We start from the raw sequence: 21503 nt of genomic DNA on the forward strand, positions 1-21503 counted from the left end.
TAGCGAAATTAATTGTCTAATGGAAGAAAAAGAACTTAACTTTTCTGGAGATAGGTTTGTTAGATCATCCGTTTTCCTTCCAACTTATATTCTCGGCTAACGAAAAGATATTTTTATTTTTAAAATGACTATTTGTATCTTATCTCAGAATGAACTTGAAATGTTTTTCATTTCTTACTTCGTATGAATTTAATGGAATACGGATAAAACATTTCTATTCAAATTTTGAAAATGATTTTTCTTCATCGTGCGTCTCTTCGTACTCGCGTCATCGCATTTCTAATATTTTCAAGACCCCTCGAAAATACTTGTACTTCGTCGTTTTTGCTTGGAAAATTAAAAAGCCTTGGCTCTAGCGAAATATCTGCAGGCATGTGGATAGGCAGGTACGTTGCTTCGTGAAACCACGCGCGTACATATAAATTGCGAGAAGAGGTCTCTGTGAGTTCTTTTACAAGTCACATGAATCTAATATACATCGTAGCTGGGCAATTTTGTATGTTGCGTATCTTCACTTATTCTCTCTCTCTCTCTCTCTCTCTCTATCTCTCTCTCTCTTTCTCTCTTTCTTTCTCTTTTTCATTCTTTTTTGCATTTTTAATTGCAAGCAGACCTACGCGAATCGTATGTTTTAAAACCGGTGAAAAAGTTTAAACGCTAGCTCGCGCTCATTTCTTCCCTACGTACACGTGTTTTTATCAAATTCTAAGCACATCGTCGAAAGGATCTCAATGAAGATTTCGGAGGAAAAAATATCTACCCTTCTATACGTGAAACCATTGCAACTGTAGTCATCATGTTTTACCCGCTAGCTACGAGATATTACAAGTTTCCGTCTAGCTTTTATACGCTATACGAATTTGTATGAAAATATGTTACAAATTCTGATTTAATGAAAATCATGAAAAATGGTCTTGGTTTCTCGGATTACAAAATTTGCTTGAAAAAGAAAATCGGGTCAACTTACTTATAATGAACTACTTTTTAATTAGTTTAACTTTAACATTTATTTAATTCGTTGACGTATTTTGTAAACTATGTCAAAAAAAGTTTTATCATTGCATACATGTTATTATGAATATAAATTTAATAAAATTTAAAATACGTATAGAAAAATATTGCAAAAGAATTAATTATTTAGATTTATAATGTACTTTGCATATATTTTATAATAATTAGTGGTATCCTTCAAAATATAAAATATCTCGTCGCTAATATGTAATATGTTAAATTTTAAATCGTAATGGTCGATCTGTTGACTGTGGCGCGAAATTTAAGGAACTTTACAGACAATTCTCCGACTCAATCGGTAATAAGAAGAAAACTTCACATAAGATATAATATAAAATAGATAAATTGCAGTGTGCGTTTTAATAATTTTTGTATAACGCGTTAAAAACTTTTTAGCTTATTTTTCTAATTTTTTTCCCCAAAGTTATATTTGTTGCATACAGAAATTTTGTATACATTCGTGTACAAAGTATTGCCTATCATCAGGAGGCATTCTCTTACGATAAGTTCTTCCATTTTTCGTTAGATGGCACTCAAAATCTTGTTTAATCGATATATAAAAAATTTGAAATTTAAAATGTAATTTGTATGCAGTATTCTGTAAAAAAATACATTCCGCTTCGTAATTATAATAAATTGACAATTGTTATTCACAGAATAATAATATAATATAAAATATTTGTCGATAAATAAAACTAATCTTCGAGTCTTACAATTAAGCAAATGCTATATTCTTGTAATAAGACACGTCTATAATGAGCCTTATTAATGCAAGATAACATCTACTCTTACTTGGAATAGCAACCAGTACCGTAGTCCGTTCCCTCTTGCACGAAGAAAAATACTTCCGACGAAAATGCAATATGATATGGCAGCCTGGATAGAATATCGTAACTTTAGAATTAAATTCACAATCAATTGAATCACTTCGTTTGGAATTCTTCGAGTCACTTAAGAAGAATCGCAATCTAAATATAACCCTTATCTTTATTAAGGACAATTGACATTGAACAGCTGACGATAGTATTGATTATCGATTGAAGCTAAAACTTACATCCAAAATATAAAAATTCATTTCTATACAATATACTCGAATGTATTTCTATAGTGACGATACTTTAAAATTTATTTCTAAATTAAAACAATTAAGAGAGTCTGTCGTATTGAATTTTTTTCTTTTTACAATGAATCGATGAAAAATAATTTGTTATAAGTCATCTATACACCATTGTATTCCTTTGATAAAAAAATAACATTTCTTTCTGTTAAATGGTTATCAATGTTTAACGAAGAAATGAGAAAAATCGTGGATGTTAATTTTGTAAACATATTTCTTTGGATGCGTTTTTGCCCCCACCCTCTAATTTTCCACAAAGTATAAAACTTCTTCCACGGTCGGCGGGGCAGCACAGGTGACCGGAGGTGTTTCGAAGGGGGGAGCTTCCCTCCTTCCACGCCTCGGGGAGCACGCCGGGCTGAATTTAACTCGTAACAACCGTACATTTTGTGGTGTTCCGTGTACGGTCAGTGCTCACGGCGTAGAACGAACGCGAATGGCAGCCGACTACGATCCTCACTCTCCGCACGGAGAATTCGCGCGCCGTCATCGTTTCGACTTTCAGTTTAACAACGCGAGCTCGCCCGAACAGGTGAGCATCGGACGTCTACTGCTTTCCCTCTTACTTTTTTCTTTATTTTTTATTTTATTTTATTTGCATTTTTTCCTTTCAATTTTCGGGAAGACTTCCGTTAGAGACTTATAGTCGACGATTACTTAATAGGCTTTGATGTTTTGTCCGTTTAAATATAAAATCGTTACAAATGTAACGCAGTTTCTTTTTACGAGGAAAACACGAAGGAGTGATTTTTTTTCATAAATTTTTATACAATTTTTCATTGATTTAGAATTTGGATTTTTGTCCGATAGTGTTGTATGGTAATCGCGTGGTAATTAATCGAATTAGTTCTATAAGTATTTAAATATACAAATAATGTTGAAGTTTTATAGAAGATCTTAAGAGAGGAAATAACCGAGTACGAATTTGGCGCGCTCGATGGTTTGAATGGCGACGCGTCTGCCGCGTCGAGTGAATGTTCGAAACGTGAGAATTTCTTTTCACGAGATAGAACAAATTATTAAAGTAAATTAAACTAATAACGGATAAAAGTTTCGAGCTATTCTAAGAAGGTGGATGAGGAAGGGAAAAGAAAAGAAAAAAAAACTTTTTCATAATTCGAGGATGATGAAATTGGGATCTAAAAGTTCGAGATAAAAATTAGTAAGTTACTCGATATAGTATCATCGCGTATCACGTTCGCGTGATTCGAATTTCTTCAACATGGCAATGTGGACAGTGAGTTTTGTATCATGCGACGTTGATAGACGTGCACGTACGTACATATGTCCGTAGAAATTTTATAGAAGAGAATTCTCACGAACCCGAGACATGTAATTAATACTTTCGTCACCTCGTACAGACCTTCCATCGACCTAACTGCGATTATCGTTTTTTAATAACTTCACGATACTTAGGAACAAGATCCCCAACTCGTTTTAATATACACCTATGTATTTATGTACAGTGTACTGCAGTAAGGTAGGTTAAAACAAAATAAAAGAAAGACAATCAGAAAATTGTAGCCTATCAACGAACAACACGTTATTGCATGATTTTCGCTCTAGGCCAAACAATTTTCAATGATTACGAAACGGTAATTAATTTTTCTACGATAATCTTACACGTAGCAAACATCGATGCGTGACCCCCCTGTACGAACATCGGTACTGTCCCACATGTTTTTCTCGATGTCTACCATCATTAATTATTAACTGGAAATCGTTGTTCTTATGCAACTATGAAAGTTAAATTATAAGGACGATAATAACGATTCTTGACTTAGGGAAATGTATGGACGTAATATTCTTGCGAAATCTTATTTCTTCTTTAGCGATCGTATGCATCGCTTTCTTCGAACGTTCGCAATTTCCGGTTTATTCCAAAGCTTCATACAAAAGGTTAGAACATTTGCGTCTCGATTCGTTTCGGACGAATTGTTACAAGAAAAAATAAAAAAAAAAATAAATAAAAAGATATAAACATTTTACATTCGCGATCAAACGAAATGTATCGATAAAAATTCATATCCAACAAAATTGCAAATATGTTTACTCGAGATTAAATCTGACATGTAAAAAAGGTTTCTTAAGTCGCCGCTCGACTTTCTTCTACGAAAAGATAATTCGTTTGTAAAATATATGAGATGGTAGAAGTCACGCAGCCCACATGTTTGTTCGAGCACAAACTTATATTATAAAAAGTATCAAATAGAGAAAAGCAAACACTTCCTAGGATCGATTATACAATTAGAATTGAGACAACATCAATAAGCAATTTTCCGCTCTGAATATGCGTCCATCCGTGTCGTAGAAGATTCTCCTCATTCGGATCGATCGTGATTCTCGATTACCAGTTGCTATCGTCTTACGTTTCACCGCTATCGTTTCTTTATGGTAGTAGTAGATCATTCAAAACGAAAGAATAACTGTGGCCTACCAACAAAACCTATTCCTCACCAACCGAGTTTTAGAAATATATTGATAATTTTACATTCAAACAAACTAGTTCTATTACGTACGATTTACAAGATTGAAATATCACCAAATTTAACTTAATTAAGAAAGTCGTTTACCCAACTAAAAATATTCAATTATCTCGTTATGCGTTTATCTTTATAGCACAAAATACGACCAATTACTTCATTGAAATTTTTTAATGAACAAGAAGAAATAAAAAATGTAGAAATTTAATAAAAAAACCAAGGTGTTTGAAATAATTCGATCGTTTATCTCAATCGTACTTCATAATCCAACTTACCTATATCTATGAAGTACAACCATTCTAAATCTGTAACTGAAAATGATAGAACAAATTTTTTGAAGCAACAAAACGTTATTGGACAGAATTAATAACTAGAAAGACAATAGTAAGAAAGAGAGAGAGAGAGAGAGAGAGAGAGAGAGAGAGAGAGCAAATAAACTTAAGTAATTTTACTCGATATTAGTACGATATCGAAATTTAATCACATAGTTTTATGTTATAGTTATTGCACGGATATAAGGTGTAATATAATAGTGCATAACACAGGTACCTACGTATGCACCGATATCACGGTTGTGTTACACCTGCCGAGCATGCGTCAATAGGCCACTGTCAAACATAGACACATAGATACACTTACACAAAAGAAAACAGATGCGGGGAAGAGGTCGTCACGCGACGAATATCCTTTATGGGGTTGGCTGGGTAACAGACGGTATTATGGGGTGTGTCGATACCCCGCATGGCTTTATCATTCGGAAGCATGCATGACAGGTGTAGGAAATGACGTCACTCGTCTCAGGATATACCTCTTTGTAACACGAGCTTTCGTCTACCTATCTATTGCCAAATTCAATCGATAGATTTACCAAATACAAGACTTTTCTATTATTTTCTACTTTTTGTTCGTATCTATTTTTTTAAATATTTGGGCCCTATGATTATTTTTGTTCTTGTTTTAATTACTACAGTGAATTTTTTTATTTCAAAGAATTGGGTAAAGTTTAAATATTTTTTAAGAACGTAGAAAAGATTTCATCTCATTCGTAATCTCGCCGAGATAAATGTCTTGATCGTTTCAATTTGTAATTTTTGTCTATTGTTTTTCCACGACCGTTTTCAACGTTGTTTTTATCATCTATGAAATTGGTATTATTTCTTCGAAATCAGGTCGTTTCCTTGAAAGGTGGTTTTATCGATCAACCGATTCAAATAACCGAAAGTCAAACCATTGGAAGAAGTTCGGTATGAATCTTACACTCTTCCTTATAGCTTTCGTGGTAATAGTTCGAAAAGAAGTTAGTATTCCGCAAACGTTCGCGAGAACACGCGAATGTCTAAGAAATTTTTCGAACCGTTCGTTCGTTCGTTCGTTCGTTTGTTGCTCAACGAAGTGAACATTTAAAACACAGTATAGTATCTTTAAGAAAATATTTTTATACAATTTTATGATTGGTTTTTTACTCGAACAAAAAAAATAAGAAAGTTTATTATTAATTGCTAATGGCAATAATGTTTTTGTCCATATGTTTTATTTTTCTGAATCTTTTTTTCGAATATGTTCGAAGAGTACTCATAGAGTGTTCTCGAGTGTTCTTGTTTTGCACGCTGAACGATCTCGCGAAAATTTGCGTACGATTAAGGAGCAAGACCGTTTTCTGCGCGTGGCAAGCAGACTGCGTGGCCTCCGCATTTAGCGGAGTCTTAAAAGTCAAGAGCGTGGCCGACACACTCCGTTAGCAAGAGGAACACGCACTCGCTCTGTTCACGAGTCTTGTTTTAGTGTCGAATCCTCTAAAAGGGGGCACACTGACGAACATCCTCTTCTTCGCTTCGTCGATTTCCAAACAAATATAATACCTGACTTTTACGTTTACTTTATCCTTTCGAAATCGCAACTTTTCATTTTTTTCTTCTTCTTTTTTCCCCTTATAATATATATCGTTAAAAATTCTTTCATATTTCTTATTATTAACTTCTTATTATAAAATACGTTAGATAATATGATTCTTCGCATATAGTTTATTCATTTTCTAGCCTTTGGAAAAATGATAATGTACTCGTAGTTACGTTTCATTCCACCTCCCTTACATGTTACTTCTATCATTACACTACTAGAGCAATCATCGTCGTTATAATTATGAGTGCATAAACACTATCATCATTAACATTATCATAAGTGTAGTTTCAAAAGGTTCAAAGACTAATTTAAATAACTATTTTCTTAAGTTTTTCCTAATTAACATTTTTAAAATCAATCGAAATAATTAACAAGCAAGGAAGCACGGTACAAACCCTATTACAAGCCTTTGTAATTAATAACGATTATTCTAACACGTTTTTCATCATTTCTTTCAATTTAAACCATATAGAAATCTATTCAAATTATAATAAATATTTCTCAGCAGATAGAAAAAATGTATGGCTAATAATTTGTAACGTGAGAATTTTCTAGGTGGTAAAAATCGTTAATGGCATTACGGTCGCGAACTTCGTTCAAGAATTTTCATATCCCTTTTGGAGTCCTTGGGGGGTGGAATCGAAGGCGTTTCGTAATCTCGTATAGTTATCTCTCGTTTCCTGGCATCGGCCTTGCAGACGAGTGACCACGACCGGATATGCTCGCCTTTACAAAGAACTCGAAGGAATAAGTACCGAGGAAGCCGAGGAACGAGAGACTTAATGAACGTCGTGACCGTGGTTCAACGACCTTATTCACGCCCTTTGATTCCATAAAATTCAATTATCCGTACCGATGTAATCAACTCTTCGTTCTTTACTTATGTATATCCTTTTTTCTATAATCAAGAATAATAAAATTAAATATAATTTAAATTAATTTTTTTATTTTCATGAAAAAAAAAAGATAAACTTGCTAATATTATCAGCAACGTTAGAAAAAGATTAATCAAAAATATATAAATGTAATTTTTTTTTTTAATTTAAAAAATAACAAATTGTTTTGCCATCTTATTTAGACGTCTCCGTTAATTTCTTTCGTTTTCTACGTTTTACATAATAACAGACACTGGTTAAGTTGAGACTATTATTTCGTCTTACTGTAGTATCATTTCTTGGAAATGATGTAGTTTATTTCGCCGTTAAACTTGGAAACTTTCGTCTAATCTAAAAATTCGCTTTTAGTACTTTCCTTTTTCCTGTTTGTGTATTTTTTTTTTTTTTTATTACGAGAGTATTTTATTCATTTTTAAGTACTCGCTTTCTCATCCTTCAACCGAAAGTTAATTATTATTGAAATCGAAAAAGTGTACTCGGCCGTAACAACGATCGACGATGATAGAGAGAAATTAAAATATTAAAAACGCGTTTCTAGAAAATTGAATAGAATGATTGTAATTATTTCCAAAAATAATTTCTAATTAATTATAAACTGAAAAAAGGGAGATGAATCGACGAGATTAGACTTGTTATTATCAAATCAAGGGAAAACATACGTATTACATAATAAACAACATGTCAGTAGGTATATTCATAGAAATCAAGTCAGCGAACTCGTTTTTCTTCTTTTTTTGCATTCTTTTTCTAGTATATTACGTTTACGTGGCTGAATAACATCCTCGTGAGAACACACGTTGGGTTCTTCCGGCTGGCTTTCACTTCGTCTCTAATTGTCCCTGTGGTCAGTCGGAATGAAAATCTTGACATTGCACGATGACCGTCTTTACCAAGGAGAAAGCAGTTATTGTGTTCACGGAGCCATTTATCAAACGACGTGTACAAAAATATAATAGATAGTAGATATCAACTAATTCCGCTTCCGTAATTATGATCTAACTATGATAAGGAACTTTGAGGAGAACAAAAATTAGAATAATTTTTATCAAGATTTAAATAAACTAAAGTTAACGACGATAAATTGTTTCCTGCATATTTAACGCAAACTATATATTCATATAATGTTAAAGTAAAATCAAATATGAAAGTGTATATACATATGAATTATCTTACGAGCTTAAGTAACTTTGACTAATAAAAAGGGAAAAGAAAAGAAAATTTTTCACAGCCCGTTAAATGAAAACTTTTTCTGAAATACTTGATCGTAGAACCGTGCACGCGCGTGTTGATCATTTCTTTAAGGGTTAATCGTCTATAAAATTTTAGTGAAATTTCAAAATGATTTATCTAAGATACTGTTAAGTTCGTTCCCTTCTAATCATCATACATAAACTCACAGGGAAGAATTCAAGACTACTTTCATCTTCTCTGGGACGTGTTTCACTTCGCAACCAATTATGGAATCTGGATCCTGAGAAGTTGCTTGGAGTTGTCCGACTTGTCTAGGAAACTCGTGTCGACTAATCGCACTCGAGCATGTTGACTCGTCGTTAGGTCTTTGGAGTAATTAAATTACGACGAGGACAATGAGAAAAGCGTGAAACTATACGAGCGTAAAAGTGACGCGTGCGCGAAGAAAGTTGTACTAGTTTTCCATGCGAACGAGTGTTATCTTTCTGTATTAACATTATCCATATTAATAACGTAATATTAATATACAGATATGTATACAGAATATAATTTAATAACTATCTTGGAAAATATTTTTGCAATGATGTAAATTATGGAGAAATTTAAAGAAGAAATTGTTTATAAATTCAAATTTTCTTTAACAAACTATATAAATTACTTTCGAAGATATTTAAATTATAATAATAATCATTCAGACCCCAACTGTGTATAGAAAAACTTTTATTCAAAAATAAAAATAATTTTTTGCATTGTAGATTAGAATTGGCGATTTTGGAATAAGACGATGTTGATTAGACGAGATGTACGATGGACAAGATGACTATGATGAAAACAATTGGCTCGTCTTCTTGGCTTATACGATCCTATAAGAGAAGCAGATTCAAGGAAGACTGGCCGTTATTATTATTTCTATTGCTAGCATATGTTTCGGAAAGTTGCACGGCTCGTAACAATCCACCACGCTTTCTCATCGACGGACAGCCAGAAATTGTTCTGAGATTGAAAGAAGGTCCAGAAACACCAATTGGTACGTAGAAATGCGTTCGATTCGATCGACTTGTTCTCGCGTGCTTTAAACGACTACCTAGACTCATTCTCTTGCTACATATTTACCTTCGGTCACGCTTCATAAACTTTTCTTGACTAATTTGGAGCACTGTCTTTTGAACGGTGCTACTTCCTTTCCTCTTCTATTCTACTTCCTTTCTTCTTCTATTTCTAATACTTCCCGGCTATTGTGTTTCTCGTGACATTTAAATCATTGATGCGTAGTGAAACACATATAGTCATACCTATCATACGCCCCTGAATAGATTTTAAATGAACAATATTAACTCTTTGAAGATAACTCGCAATGCAATTTGTTGAACCATTTTATTGAACCTATTCTGAGAGACAATAAGAATATGTCAACCAATTAAACGTATTTAAATAAAAATATAAATAACAAACAAATTAATTTCTTAGTTGATTATTTTACATAAAATAACATGTTGAATTAATTGAATAAAAATTAAATTTAATTAGACCGGGTATGTAATTAAATAGGGAATTACATGAAATAACCGATATGTTGTGACGAAGGAATAAGGTTTCACAAAATCGACCAGAGTGTCTCGAGCTTCCTACGAATTTCAATTACTCGTACGAACGATCAAGACCCGCATCATTTCGTAATTCGTGCCAAATGACTTCTGTTGCAGGCAGCTTAATTTATAGACTACGCGGTGTCGATCCTGACGGTGACAGCCTGACGTTTGATGTCAGGGATCAACCTGGAAGCGAAGTAATTCGACTTGAAAATTTCGGTCTTAACGAAGCTAATATATATCTCAACAAATTGCTCGACAGAGAGGTAAGTTTACGATGCTAACACATTTATGTTTCCAATCCTTTTCATACGACTGATCATTTTCTTTAACAAAATATCTAATAATAATTTCAATTGCGCGACAAAAAAACCAACCAAATTTCTCCAGATTTCTATTTCCGGTTAGATATTTTCTTTAAAAATTATTCGAAAGAAATTAGTATTGTGTAAGGTACGAGACAATACTCGGAGAAATATCATAGCGGTTGTTATAAAGGGAAAAAAAAATGATCTATAATTTGCGCGTCTTGCACGAATGCTTCTCGGACCGATTTTACTGACTTCGAATCGAGTGTGTATTATCGAAGCTTGTTAAAGGATTCGATGAGACGTGAGAAAGAACGATAAGATGACTTTGAATTTACAATCGATTTATAATCTGTTAGATGTGCTTGTTTCAATGGTAATCAATTATTAAATCGATTCAAAGAGAAATATAAAAACACCTTATAATTTGTCGATCAGGTTAGAGATGAATATGCTCTGGTGCTAACTCTGACAGATGGAAAGCTAGGAGAAGGAAATTTTATCACCCAAAGTTTGTTGCTATTAGTAGAAGATATAAACGACAATGTGCCAATTTTTCGACCCCATCCAACATCTTTGACAATACGGGAAGATTCCGGTCCAGGTATATTAGCAACCGTGGAAGCAACCGATGCGGACGAAGGTGCCCATGGACAGGTCGTTTATTATCTTCAAGAATTAGATGGAGACAATGATATTTTTGGGATATCAACTGTCAATGGAAAAGGAATTGTGCGATTGCTTGGTCAATTGGATTACGAAAGGAAATATTTATATCAGCTGAGAGTTTTGGCGGTGGATCGTGCGATTAACGAAAAAGTAAGTACAACTTCGTTAACTTTATCAAGAACGTTTTATTTTTTGAAACGTATGTCTGTCAGTGTCCTTGAAAAGTTCAACGTGGGTTCAAGATCCTCTTCTGTGAGAATTGGAATATTATCTAATACCGCGTAGATAATACCCCTATAATTTTACTAAAACGTTTATAGTATTCGTGTGTAAGTACCACCATGCAACAGGTAGAAGGAAATTATTGTAGGAAATTGATTTATAATACCATCTCTCTCGATGCGACTTACTCATTTTCTTTATCTTTAGAATTTGTGTATAGACATTGATAATTATTTCAGGTAAACACAGGAACGACAGCTATTTTAGTTAAGGTACAGGACGTCGAGGATCAACCACCCGAATTCATATCCATGACACCGGTTGCTAGAATCAGCGAGAATGCCAGGATCGGCACATCCGTTTTACAAGGTTAGCTCCGGTAGACCGTAGCGGAATAATGAAAATGTTTTTCACAAAGATTGCATCTACCTTTAGATTTTAACATTTCTCCGATAATATCAATAATTAATACGATGAATTATTAATTTCATTGCATATGATTTAATATTGTAACAAAAGTAATATATAAAAGATTAACATAATATTGTAATAATTTACAAATCCAATACAAGTATATTAATTTTTTTAATTGTTTAGTTCGTGCTGCCGATGGAGATAAAGGAATCAATAATAAAGTTACCTACAGTATCACTCAAGGACCAAGATATCTTTTCGACATAGATGCCACTTCTGGTTTGGTTTTTACAAGAGCTCAGCTCGATAGAGAATCCGAGGAGAATATCGAAGGTACGTTCGTTTTGGAAATAACAGTGAAGGAAGTTTCAAGGATAATTCCACCACCGTCGGTATCGACGGAGGTAACAGTGATTTTGACTGATGTTAACGACGAAACTCCAACCTTTCGAAGTTCGTATTACCGAGCTGAGATAAGCGAGAATTCACCACAAAATACACCGGTCAATTTTATTGGCGATGCTATACCTGAAGTTTATGATCACGACTTGGTAAGTAAGAGAAATTTCAATTAATGAAAAAAAAAATTATGGCTAAAATTATTCTTTATTTGTAATTTAAAATAAATTTTATTTTAGGGAACAAATGGCACGTTTCAAATGTTCATTGAAGGAGATAATGGAATATTCGATGTAACACCTTCGAGAGGTATTAACGAGGCACCGTTTATAATTAGAGTAAAAAATTCAAACGAGCTTGATTTCGAAAAAAGATCAGGTATTAAAAGAACATATAATAAATATCTATAATTAAATACATGATAATTCACTGCTATTTCTTCGATACTAATATTTTTAATAATTGCAATTTATTCATATCATTTTACCTTAAAGATTACTTTGGTAATCTGAATTACTAAATATTAAATTATTTTGTTCAAGTGGTTAATTTTACTCTGGTCGCAAAAGAGATCGTATCGTTTGCCCCTAAATATAGTGCTGTGCCAGTGACAATTTTCATAACTGATCAAAATGACAATTATCCTGAATTTACCAAAAATATTTACGAAGTCTTCATTGAAGAAAATTGTCCAGTTGGCAGCACAGTTGCATGGGTTCAAGCTTTGGATGAAGACAGTGGGACTTTTGGGTCACATGGGATTAGATATACAAATTTAGGTGGTAGTATTGCACACGCGTAAGTAAATATTTGAAAAATTGTACAAAATTAAAAAAAAATATAATTTAGTTTCAATATAAAAACCTATTGTTCGACGCTTTAGATTGATATTAGATCCAATAAGTGGAGTGATTACAGTTAAGCAAACTGGGCCCAGTTTTGATCGAGAATTAGTTTCTCGACATTATTTAACAATTGAAGCAAGAGATGATCTCGGAAAGGGTAATCGTAATACTGCTCAATTGATTGTTAATATCAACGATCTAAACGACAACGCACCAGTTTTCTTACAAAACAAGTACGAGGCTGTACTTTTAGAAAATGAAGATCATTTTGAAGCTCCATTGGTCGTAGAAGCTTACGACATAGATTTAAATGGTTAGACTAATAATAACATAAAATTAATCATCAATACATATTGTATTATAGAATTAATCTAATAAACTTTCTTTTCATTGATTACTGCAGGTACAAAGAACAGCGACATAATTTATGCTTTGATATCCAGTGAATTTTCGAAGAACTTTACGATAGATTCGAAACGTGGTATAATAAGTCTGGTCAGTCCATTAGACTTCGAAGCGTTGCCTATTAATCAAGGCCACATGGAAACGTCAGTGAGGCACTTGAAATTAACGGTGAGAGCTCGAGACATGGGAACTCCTAGTTTGAGTTCTGACGTACCTGTTATTATTTATCTCAAGGACGTTAATGACAATCCACCTATATTCGAGAGGGCATTGTATAAAAGAAGTATCCCGGAAGATTTGGAAGGTGGAACTAGCGTTTTACAGGCAAGCGATTATTTTTGTGAAATTTTACATAAATACATTGTTTCAAATAAAACAAATTATGAAGCATGCTGTTTTAATTAACGATCATATATAACCAGGTGAGAGCTTGGGACAAAGACTTGTCTTCGCCAAATAACAAAATAGTTTATCGTATTCAAAGCGGTGCCGGTGACAAGTTCGTGATTGGTCCGGAAACAGGTGTGATTAGGGTAGCATCTGGTTCTAATTTGGACCCTGATTTAACGTCACCCAAAACTACGAGATACAGTTTAAATGTGGTGGCTATCGACAGTGGAACAGAAATACAAAGAACTGCTGAGGTTCTCGTTAATATATCTATTGTCGATGTAAATAATAAACCTCCGGTATTCATCGATCCTGGTACAGTTACTATCCGAGAAAACACACAAGTGAGTTGAATCGCTGAATCTCCAAATAATATATGATGACAGTCGAGAATTCTATTCGCCTTTATATATATATATAACTTCCTGTATTATTTTATTAAAAATCTTGTCTTTAGCGAATTGTGTCTTCATTTTAAGTAATATTGATGTCCTGTCAGGTAGGAGCTTACGTACATCGAGTTGTCGCTAACGATCCAGACATCGCACCGACTTTACGTTATCGAGTCGATCACAATTCGTCCGAGGCACGAAACGAGGAAGGTACTTTGATCAAAATCCAAGAATACGATTATTTGGCAGCCTTGGAATTAAACGCGATCGATGGTTTGCTAAGAGTGGTCAAACTTTTGGACAGGGAACGAGTCGAAACGATAAGACTCGGTTTGGTCGTAGAAGATTTGGCAGCTGTTAGAGGACTACAAACCGCATCTGGTTTGTTAAATAACAGGCTTAACATTATATTATTATTTGCAAATTTTTTTTTAACATTATTCTATTAACATTTATTCCAGCTGTATTAAATATAATCATCGAAGACGAAAACGATAACAATCCAAAATTTCGAAGACCATTTTACAGACGATCGGTTACAGAAAATAGTAAAAATGGTGTTAACATTGCTAGTATTGTTGCTGATGATGCTGATAAAAATCGCAGTATCACGTATTCCTTAGAAAGCCCGAAGGAATTAACCGATCTTGTTCATTTGGATTCTGAAACTGGTGAAATGGTTGTTGCGAATAAAATAGATCGAGAATTGTATCCTTGGCTTAATCTTACTGTCCGAGCTACTGATTCAGGAATACCACCTAGGTACAAAAAATATTTAGTTCCTTTGAACACACACATATATATATACGCATACATATAAATTAAAATAATTATTTTAAAATATGTTCTTATATGATTCCCTTAGATCGAGTTTGTCGGAAGTATATGTTCAGATACTGGACGAGAATGATAATAATCCATACTTTGTAACAGAAATTAGTAACCTAACTGCAACGGAGAACTCCAAAATTGGTACTGAAATTGCAGTCATTCAAGCGAGAGATCCTGATAGCGGTGATTATGGGAAAATTACATATCTTCTAGACCGAATGTCGTCTCAGGTGAACGTTTAAACTACGTTAAACTGATCGCATGTGCTAAAACATATCTCTTTTCATATTAAAAATAATAATTATTATACTTATACGTAGGGTACATTTGCCATTCATCCAGAAACAGGAGCTTTAACGGTTGCTGATACGCTCGATTGGGAATCTAGGCATAATTATGTTCTAGTCATAGAAGCTTGGGATAATTATCAATTTGGTTACACCGCTGGGGAATCGAGAAATGCTTTTAAACAAATTCAGTATGTTACCGGAGTTTAATTAATTATCAATTAGATTTTCTCTAATGAAATTTGATTAAGAGAATTATTATTTTAATTTATTTTGAATTATTTCATTAAAAATAATTTTCTGTTAATTCTATAATAAATGTAACGTGTGTAGATAACATAAAATGTGTATCTATTATATTTATTTATTTCATATTATTTATTATTTATTTCATATACGTGTAATTAAAAGATGACGTTCTTTGGGTTAATAATGTCAATCATTGTACACAGAGTAACCATAATCGATGTGAACGATAATCCTCCGAAAATTGAGATACCTCAGGAATGTGTCAGTATATCGGAATTTCACGATATTCGGGATTCCATAGTGGTTGCAAAGGCTCAAGATGCTGATGATCCTACAACTCCCAATGGACGTGTAATCATTAGAATATTATCTGGCAATGAAATGGGTTGGTTTTTATACAAAGAAATATAATAATGAAACATAATAGAAAAAACGTTTTGCGAAATATGAACTTTTGAAATAATTATTTTTCCTTAGGTTTGTTCATACTCGAACAAGTAGATTATTGGACAGCACGGATTAAGGCTGTTCGAAGTTTGAGAGGAAAGTTTGGTAATTATTCATTGAAGTTGGAAGCTCACGATCTCGGAGTTCCGAGTAACAAGGAGACAGCTATCTTAGATATTTGCGTGACAGACTACAATGACAATCCACCTATATTTATCAGTCCGCAACATAATACAACTATTCGTGTAGCTGAAGTAAATATTAATTTTTTCCTTTCATATATAATCAAATTCAATTTCAAATTATTTTCTAATTATTGAAAAAATCTAATCTTTTAAGAACGTGACGGTAGGGACACCAATAATTCAAATAGTCGCAGAAGATGCTGACACTGGACCAAACGGAGATGTTCATTTTCGTTTAAAACAGGATCTTGCTGGACATTGGAGAACTTTTCACATTGACGATAGAACTGGTGTTATATCTTTAAAGCTTCCATTGGACAGGGAACTTCAAAGATTATATGAAGTGCGTATAAGAATTTAAATTATCAAATTTTAATTATATTTTAACGATAAACATTTATTAAATTAATTTAATATATAAATGAAATGTTATATGTATTGTTCTTAGATACGTGTTGAAGCTTATGATTTAGGAACACCGACACCATTAAGTTCTGACCTGGATTTAATAATTTACGTTCGAAATATAAACGATTACGAGCCTCAATTTTTGGTTGACGTATTCAAAGTTAATTTCACCGAAGAACAACAACCGAGATCGGAAATGGTGATACTTCCGGAAACTATCGATAGGGACGAAGTCGATGATCTCGATGATCCACCGACGCAAGTTTGTTATTTTATAGTTGGTGGCAACGACGATGGATTATTTGCCTTGGACATTTATAAGCACGAACTTACTGTAAATACAAATTTTCAATAAATTTTAATAGATTACTTACAAACAAAATAAACTTATGAATAAATTGATACGTTTATTATCAGACTGAGAAAACGTTAGACAGAGAAATTCAAACACAACACACGTTAATAATAAAAGCTATCGAGGACTGCTCGATCGTTCCAATAAACGAAACTGTTTTCGACGAGACTGATGACACACTGCTTAAAGTTATAGTTACGGTCAGTGATATCAACGACAATCCGCCAAAATTTGTAAACAAAGTGTTTACAGGAGGTGTTACCACCGAAGCTGACTTTGGTACACAATTTATGAATATTAAGGTATCATAAATTATATTCATTTATAAATTACGTTCAACACAATATATTTTATATATTATATATTATTATTATTATTATTATTATTATTATTATTATTATTATTATTATTATTATTATTATTATATAATTCATAATTTAATTAATAATTTATTGAACATACAGGCTGTTGACTTGGACGCGGAAGAAAATGGAATTGTCTCTTATTATCAAGTTGGGAAAATGCATATGACATTAACCGAAGGTTTGGACGACATTCAAATTCAACCCTTTCTTGTTCACAAAAATTCTGGCGCGGTTAGTCTGAACTTTGACCCTCAAAGAGGGATGAAGGGCTACTTCGATTTTATGGTATAAATATTTCAAGAATTTTTAAGCATCGATTAAATTTAAGAAATTCAATAGTATAAATACTTACATAATAGTAAACAATGTATTGTTTTTTAGGTTTTGGCTAACGATTCGCATGGATTAATGGACACAGCGAGAGTATTTATTTATTTATTACGAGAAGATCAAAGAGTTCGATTTGTTCTTCGTCAGCATCCACCTGAAATCCGGAACAGAATCGAAATGTTCCGACAGTAATTATTTTTTTTATAATTTTGAAATAAATTATTATAATAACGAAACAAATAATAATTAATATTTTATTCATAGAACTTTGGGTAACGTAACCGGTGCAATTGTCAACGTGGACGAGTACAAAATTCACGAAAATCAAGATGGTTCAGTTGATCGAACTAAAACGGATTTATACTTACACCTTGTAAATCGTCATGATAATTCGATTCTCGAGGTGTCTGAAGTATTGGAATTGGTCGATCGAAATATTGAGAAATTAGATAATCTTTTCAAAGAATTCAACGTATTGGATACACAACCAGCACAATCGCAGCCAATCGTTCAATACGAGCAAGCTGGCACGACGTTTTGGCTTTTAACATTGACTCTGTTTCTCGGAGCTCTTCTTATTTTATGCATCGCTTTGTGTCTTTCTCAGAGAGCATCGTTTCAAAGACAGCTCAAAGCAGCTAATGCATCAACATTTGGTACGAATTATTAATAAGTTGTTATTTGTATATAATTTCTCCTTAAATTAGATTACATATTATTCTTGTTAAAATTTTAATCCACGACTAATATCTTTTAAAGGCACGTCGGATTCTGAATTCATTCGAGGTCCAGGACGTGTTCCTAACACAAACAAGCACAGCATGGAGGGTTCTAATCCAATTTGGATGCATGCATACGAAAATGAATGGTTTAAAAGCGACGAGTCCTACAGTCATACATCCGAAAGAGATTCTTTGGATGAAAATGCTCTTAATAATGAAGAGATGATGAATGAAGTTAATATTGAACAAAGAAACGAAGATAAACCTTATTATATCGAGCCAAGAATATCTTCAGTTTCTAGGTAATATATCTTTTTATTTTTCAAAAATTATTCTTACGTGAGGTATGTAATGAATTAAACATTTGCTAGACTCATTTAATTTTTCTTTTGTTAGCTCGGAAACTGTAACAGAAGCCACGACTGAGTTTAACAGGAAATCACCCCCCCTATTTCGAGGGTCGATGACTACCGTTAACCCTCTCGGAAAAAAGATTGAAACGACAGAGCTTTAAGCGGTTTTAAGTTAATTCATATCGATTGAACGAAGAAGAATTTATAGAAACTATGGAACCTCTATCGATATCAGTTGCCTACGTACAAATGAAATAAAGAAAACCATTGCCGGCATAGTTATAATATTATACTTTTTATGTAAATACCAAAGTACATTAAAATAACTGATAGATAGGCATAGAGATTATTTATTTATCTAATGTAAGTTAACAACGTATACTCGAAATATATAGCATTTATTTATTGCCAAAATAATTTATTTAATCTCATATTATATTCGTCTTTCTAATATCAATTTACTCGAGATATTATTTATTAATTAATGAATTCATTCGCATAAATAAAAGATATAAATTTGATTTGGTATCGCTTGAAAAATTGAAATTAAAATTTTTAATTTGAATCAAACGATTGAAACAATTAATTATTCGTACAGAAAAAAAATTGTCGAGTATGCGAAAGAAAAATTTTTGTACTTTAAATATCTTTGTAATTTGAATAGCGACGAATAAAAAAAAGTACAAGCAAACAATAATTCTCTCTTTCTCATTTATTATCGCAAAGAATGTTTTCCTGACATTTCGAATTTATTATCACAATACGCAAGGAATAACCGAAATATTCTCGACGCTCGGATATTATCAGATGGTGAAAAGGTTTCGGACAAAAGAAGAATCCATTATTTAAATGCAAATCGAGCGTACGTTCGTACGTTGGAACGTACCGCTGACCTCGATGGGTCAGTCACACTCCGGAGACCCTTTCACCCTTACGTAGTTTTCAGCTTGTTGGCTAATGCGAGACTTTCCCACTTAATATCTAACCCTTACCTCTCTCTCGCACGCTATCTTACAATTAACCCCAACCGAGACTGAATTTTAATTTCACACCGTTAGAAAAGCTGGAGATGAGATAGATAAAAGGTCAAGTGCTTTGTTGCTTTTAATTACTTACTATATTCATATTGATTTCATCGAATTTTTTAAATATTTTAAATTATAAAATCTCGTGTTCCAATTATTTAATGACGAATTTTGAAATCATTGTGTATTTTAATTTTTTTACAAAATGAATTCGTACTATTATCCTAAAATAATATCATTTTTCCTGGACAGACATTGAGCAACCAAAAAAAAGAAAAAGTAATAACTTTTCAATCGTTCCTTAGTACATACATCGCAATCCTGCCTAGTCACCATTTCGATTTTCTCAAGTCAATAATGGCTTGGATGATAATCGAGAATAAAAAGAATTTTGTGAATGACTCGAGGCGAACGCACAATGGTCGAACCAGCGCGGCTTACTTGAAAGTCGAGGTAGTCCAGGTAACGGCCGGCTATTCTCTTATCGTTTTCCTGAACGTCAGCTTCGCGTGCAATCTTATGCTAATCCAAGCAAGTATATAAGCTACTATTGGTCAGTACTTGACTTCATCCCCTCGAGTATCCCCTCCCATTGGAACCTTCCTAGACCGACTGAACCTACCAACATAGTAGCCCCTTGTCGGCTAACCCTCGCACTTCAGTGCCGTATCTATTCCGATCGTTGTTATCATCGAGATGAAATTTAACGCTCACAAATTTTTTTCAAAATTATCTTGATTTCATTCTTTTAACTTAGGCACGCTCGTTCGAACGTCTTTCGAATACTTTTTTCCCTTAAAAAACCCGAATACCTGATTAATTATTCTTTTCTAATGATGCTTTATCACGAATAAAATACTTTCTTCTTTATCTTATTTTATCCTAACATATGTTTATCATTTGTTTCCTATTTATGATTTAATGAAACGCATTTAACTTCGAGGGGATAAGAACTTTTATACGCTTACTTTGATGAAACTTATAAAACTGACCATAATTCAAAATGACATATGTCTGACATGTATAGTTATGATCTACCACCCCCCCCCTCACATTGCTTTATAAGTATACGTACCCTTTTACAAAACCTGTTATTATCTCTACAATAGATGCAGTTCATTCACCCAGGGTGATACCATAGAAGGAGCCGATACTGCGTACGGTCCTATGACACTTGCAACGATGCATTTGTTTTACGCGTGATTTGCATGCGCCAGTCTTTTGCGTATCGTTCATTTGACACGCAATAGCGGATCACTTTGGCGGCCTCATTCCATCGGATACCAAACTGGCCAAATGTTTTTCTTTTCTGTTATAAGTTCTATAAAATAAATTATTAAATACATCGGAAAAGGTTCTATTTTTCGTCAAAAATGAGGATTGGTTGTTAGAAAGTTCTTTATTTTATATATTTATATTAAAATTTTATAAATAAAATTTGAAAATTTTTATAAGATTTCCATAAATTAATAAATACTAAACGTTTTTGACGTGTTCAAAGTATGCGAATCATTTCGTTAATCTAACAATTATTATTAAACTACGAATTATTTTTCGATTCATTACTACTATGTAATAGACGAATTAAATTCGATTCTTTCCCCGCAGAAAAGAGGCAGACTCTTTAACGACTTCTTTGCAAACAAATCACATCGCCCTCCATTAACGAACCCTCCTGATTGGGGCCCTGACTTATCGAGCTCTGACTCATGGTAT

The 21503-nt window shown here is 33.2% G+C and overlaps 1 protein-coding gene across 3 annotated transcripts; it reads left to right on the plus strand.

Moving 5' to 3' along the window:
• Positions 1–2517: 2517 nt before the first annotated feature.
• On the plus strand, positions 2518–19176 carry LOC122522407 (cadherin-23). Of its 3 annotated transcripts, none has more exons than XM_043643491.1 (25): positions 2518–2660; positions 9353–9624; positions 10301–10452; positions 10933–11313; positions 11625–11754; positions 11983–12350; positions 12438–12576; positions 12741–12996; positions 13082–13356; positions 13447–13772; positions 13871–14182; positions 14338–14611; positions 14692–14992; positions 15096–15291; positions 15382–15539; positions 15801–15982; positions 16075–16298; positions 16384–16572; positions 16678–16971; positions 17055–17294; positions 17457–17642; positions 17739–17875; positions 17952–18343; positions 18447–18711; positions 18806–19176. In XM_043643491.1, exons 2-25 carry the CDS (start codon positions 9405–9407, stop codon positions 18921–18923), a joined length of 5715 nt encoding a protein of 1904 aa, XP_043499426.1. In that variant the 5' UTR covers positions 2518–2660; positions 9353–9404; the 3' UTR covers positions 18924–19176. The 3 variants fall into 3 exon arrangements, with proteins under 3 accessions (XP_043499426.1, XP_043499425.1, XP_043499427.1); XM_043643490.1 differs by lacking the exon at positions 2518–2660 and adding an exon at positions 2794–3290; XM_043643492.1 differs by lacking the exon at positions 2518–2660 and adding an exon at positions 3340–3402.
• The last annotated feature ends 2327 nt before the right edge of the window (positions 19177–21503 follow it).

Source organism: Polistes fuscatus, unplaced genomic scaffold (genome assembly GCF_010416935.1).
Source record: "Polistes fuscatus isolate 324 unplaced genomic scaffold, CU_Pfus_HIC Scaffold5, whole genome shotgun sequence".
Taxonomy (NCBI): Eukaryota; Metazoa; Arthropoda; class Insecta; order Hymenoptera; family Vespidae; genus Polistes; species Polistes fuscatus.

Excerpts from the sequence above, each read along its gene's own strand:
- LOC122522407 (XM_043643491.1), top strand. The coding sequence starts at position 9,405 with ATGGACAAGATGACTATGATGAAAACAATTGGCTCGTCTTCTTGGCTT. Across the intron at positions 13,357-13,446 it reads TTACGACATAGATTTAAATG|GTACAAAGAACAGCGACATA; the intron begins GTTAGACTAATA and ends TGATTACTGCAG. Across the intron at positions 16,972-17,054 it reads TTTATAAGCACGAACTTACT|ACTGAGAAAACGTTAGACAG; the intron begins GTAAATACAAAT and ends GTTTATTATCAG.